Here is a 4,022-nt window from a genome sequence, read left to right on the forward strand (position 1 = left end):
TGCCTCCATGTCACCCACTATCTCCCTGTCACCCACTGCTTCTGTCACCCACTATCTCTACCATCACCCACTGCCTCTCACTGTCAACCTCTGCCTTCCCCCATCACTATTGCATCTCCCTTTCACCCACTATCTTTCCCCATCACCATTTGATGTTACTCACTGCCTCTCCCATTCACCCACTACCTCTCTGTCTCCTACTATCTCTTCCTGTACCCTCTCTCTCCGGTTACCCACTGGCTCTTCCCATGATCCTCTTGGTTACAAACTGCCTCTCCATTGCATCACCCACTTTCTTTCTCTTTAATCCATTCCCTGACATCATCCACTGCCTCCACCTGTCACCCATTCCCTGGCATCACTCACTGCCTCTCACTGTAATCCTCTGCCTCTCCATATCTTACTTTATCTCCCCCATAATCTACTGCCTCACCCTCTGCATCACTATCTCCTCATCACCCTCTCTCTCCTCTAAACACTCTACTTCTCTTAAGCATCACCATCTCCCCATTATACTCTGCTTCTCCCTATCATCCACTGCCTCTCCCCCTTACCCTTTCTGTCACTCACTACCTCACCAACTCCCACTATCCATCTTTATCACCCACTCTCTATCACCCACTGCCTCTTCCTATTATTCTCTATGTCATCCACTGCCTCCCCCTGGTGTCACCCACTTCCTCCATCTATCATCGATTTTCTCAATGTCACCCACTGCCTCTCCATCTCCCACTATCCTCCCCGTTGTCCACTGCCTCACCCACTGCTATCCGTCTCCCACTATCCTCCCCATCGTCTACTGCTTCTCCAGGGAATTACACTCTCCCCATCATACTGATATGGCATTCCCATTGAGGCAAAGCACCTTTTTGTGAGGCAATGCCTATTTTCCCAGGAGCATGCACACAAATAACACCCCCCTCTTTCCTCTATCATGGGCCCCCCTGTCATTTTGTTTTGGATCCACCCCTGCTGTCCTTTGTCCATCCACACTAGTGCTGCTGTACTGGCATATCTATACAATGTCCATAAATACCAGTGCTGAGCTGAACTAGAGTATATGACCACTCCAGTTCCCTCATACTTTTTAGTGTTGTTAATATTGACTGTCTAGATTACAGTTCAGGCAGTTAGCAATTCATTATTTATTCTTTTTTATAGTATAGGAACTTAGTTACATCAGTGCTGAACAGTTACTCTGCAGGCCATACCACATTGCATTTACAGAAATAATATAAGCATTGTGACTCCACCGTGTGATGTGATATTTGCAAAGAAAAGTACAAACAAGGTTTAAAAAACAAAAATACTCCTTGACATAAACATAAGCCATTTGATTCCACAGTGTGAGTTGCCATTGGTGGAAAAAGCAACAATATATTTTTAGATAATGAAATGTGTTGCTGTGTCTGCACAACTTGTGTGTGCTGTACCCCACTGGAATTTGTTCCCATAAATATAAGCAGTGTGACTCGCTACAGTGTGAGTTGACATTTGCACAATTTGTTCTAATAACTTCACTTATACAAAGCTGCAATAAAAGGTTACTATCTAAAACGCATATATTTTTTTAGGGGGAATGGTCACTTAATACTAAGTAAATTCCCCATGATGGCTCTCATCTCTTGGTTCCTCAAGCTGTATATGATTGGGTTAAACAGAGGTGTTACCACAATGTACAAAAAAGCGATCAACTTGTTTATGGTCAAGGAATGCCTGTCAGCTGGAACCAAATAAATAGTGATCAAGGTTCCATAGTACAAGGTCACAACGGTGAGGTGGGAGCTGCATGTGGAGAAAGTCTTCTTCCTACCAGTCGAAGAGGAGATGCCGAGAATTGTTGTGAATACACAGATGTAACTGATTACTACTAAGATAAATGGGATGACTATAATAGGGATAGAAAAAATTAGAATCTCTAACTGTAGGGCATAAGTGTAAGAACATGAAAGTTCAACAAAGGGACCAAGGTCACAGAAGAAATGATCAATGACGTTGGGTCCACAGAACTGAATCCGACACAGGAAATAAAAATTAAAATGGGTGATGAAAAAGCCAAACACCCAGCAATAGATAACCAGGCAATGTTGTAGTTTGATGTTCATGATGGTGGTATAACGTAGAGGGTTACATATGGCCAGGTATCGGTCATAGGACATGACTGTGAGGAGATGACATTCTGAACACCCTGTAGCACAATAGATATAAGCCTGTGCTATACAACCTTTGATGGAGATGGTGGCTCCTTCCAGCCATATGACACGTAGCATATTAGGGATAATAACAGTAAGGAACACAATTTCATTGAGTGAAAATTGCTGGAGGAAGAAGTACATGGGAGAATGGAGTTGTGGTCTGGTTGACACCAAGACGATGATCATAGAATTTAGTATGAGCGTCATAATGTAAACAGTCAGTATCAGTAGAAAGAAAATTATTACTTTGGAACTCTTAACTTGTGGAAATCCCAAAAGTAAAAATTCTTCAACCACTGTGTAGTTAACGTTACTCATTGTGAGTTTTTTTTAAATAAACAGTTATGATTTTATTTAGTTACTTTGAGTTCATTTACAATATATATGCTGCGCTATATAAGAAACTGTTAATAACATAAAAAAATATGAATATCAAAATGCCATATTTAAAATTTTTTATATTTGACTAAATCCTTTACTGTTGAATCCAAGTATATAAGTCTTTCTTGTACAGTATCTGTGTGGATGGAAAGTAAACAGACACAAACCCTGCATGATCATTGTAATCATAATGTAAAGGTTCCCCGTATATCTGCAATGGATTTGGAGCAATTCACTGATCCCCCGATGCCTTGGTTGGAGAATAGGGAAAATTAAAATTGACAATCCTGACTAATTTGGTGATAAGCAAATGGAAGGTTTTTAACAAGCAGAGTTTTCCTGATTACCTGATTGATCAATGATCATTGACGCCACCAATCCACATTTTTGGTGGATATGCAAAAAGGATCAGATTGGGAACACGGCAGCCTTAGGTAAGGTGTCCTTAAGGAGCAGCATCTTCAAACCAGAAGTGTACTAGAATGTACAAGAAATCTTTAGGAGATTCACTGGAAAAGTCCACCCTCCATGTCTTCAGCAATAAACTGTTTAATGAAAAATATAGTTTTATTTTTTGTCCAAAAACAGTGCTTGGTTCATTCTTATTTATGTAGAATTTTTGTTAGATTTTGATACATTTTCTTCCATTGCTAATGATGATTTAATCTACAAATGATGTACTCTATGTAGAACTGCACAACTGACAATACACATATGCAGGTTGCTCAGACCTAATTCAGACCTGATCCCAAAATTAAAATATTTCTCTAATGGGCAAAACCATGTGCACTACAGGTGGGGCAGATGTAACATGTGCAGAGAGAGTTAGATTTGGGTGGGTTATATTGTTTCTGTGCAGGGTAAATACTGGCTGCTTTATTTTTGCACTGCAATTTAGATTTCAGTTTGAGCACTCCCCACCCAAATCTAACTCTCTATCTGCACATGTTACATCTGTCCCAGCTGCAGCGCACATGGTTTTGTACATTAGAGAAAAAGTTTGCTGTTGTGATCAGGTCTGAATTAGGCCATATATTTACACTGCTTAGCAGTCTTCTTGTTCATGACTTTCTAAACAGATGCTGAGAATGTTATGTTACACCGACCATCCTTGTACATGTTCTAGTAAAAAACATTAATATTGTTTCTATTATCTAAAGAAAAGTGCTGCTATGAATCTTCACAAAGAACATGAGAATAACTAACAACATTATAAAAACATATATTACATTCTAATATTGATTGATCTTCGAAACAGTTTGTGCAAACTGGTGACCGTAAGCGATAAGTAGTTTAAGTAACTTTTGTCCTGATTCAGTGGGTTCACTCTGGGTCGCTGCTGCATCTTCTGTAGCAGCAAATATAAGAATTTATGCAAATGACACAGGAGCCATCGTTTGTAAACAAGATGCTTCCAAAGAGTCAGCATTGGATCAACATCGTGAC

At 40.0% G+C, this 4,022-nt stretch overlaps 1 protein-coding gene across 1 annotated transcript; it reads right to left on the reverse strand.

The window, feature by feature from the left end:
• Nucleotides 1-1,583: 1,583 nt before the first annotated feature.
• Nucleotides 1,584-2,513, reverse strand: LOC134934127 (olfactory receptor 11L1-like). The gene has a single exon (XM_063929629.1). The coding sequence runs from the start codon at nt 2,511-2,513 to the stop codon at nt 1,584-1,586; it is 930 nt and encodes a 309-aa protein (XP_063785699.1).
• Nucleotides 2,514-4,022: the final 1,509 nt, after the last annotated feature.

This window comes from Pseudophryne corroboree, chromosome 6 (genome assembly GCF_028390025.1).
Source record: "Pseudophryne corroboree isolate aPseCor3 chromosome 6, aPseCor3.hap2, whole genome shotgun sequence".
Classification (NCBI taxonomy): domain Eukaryota; kingdom Metazoa; phylum Chordata; class Amphibia; order Anura; family Myobatrachidae; genus Pseudophryne; species Pseudophryne corroboree.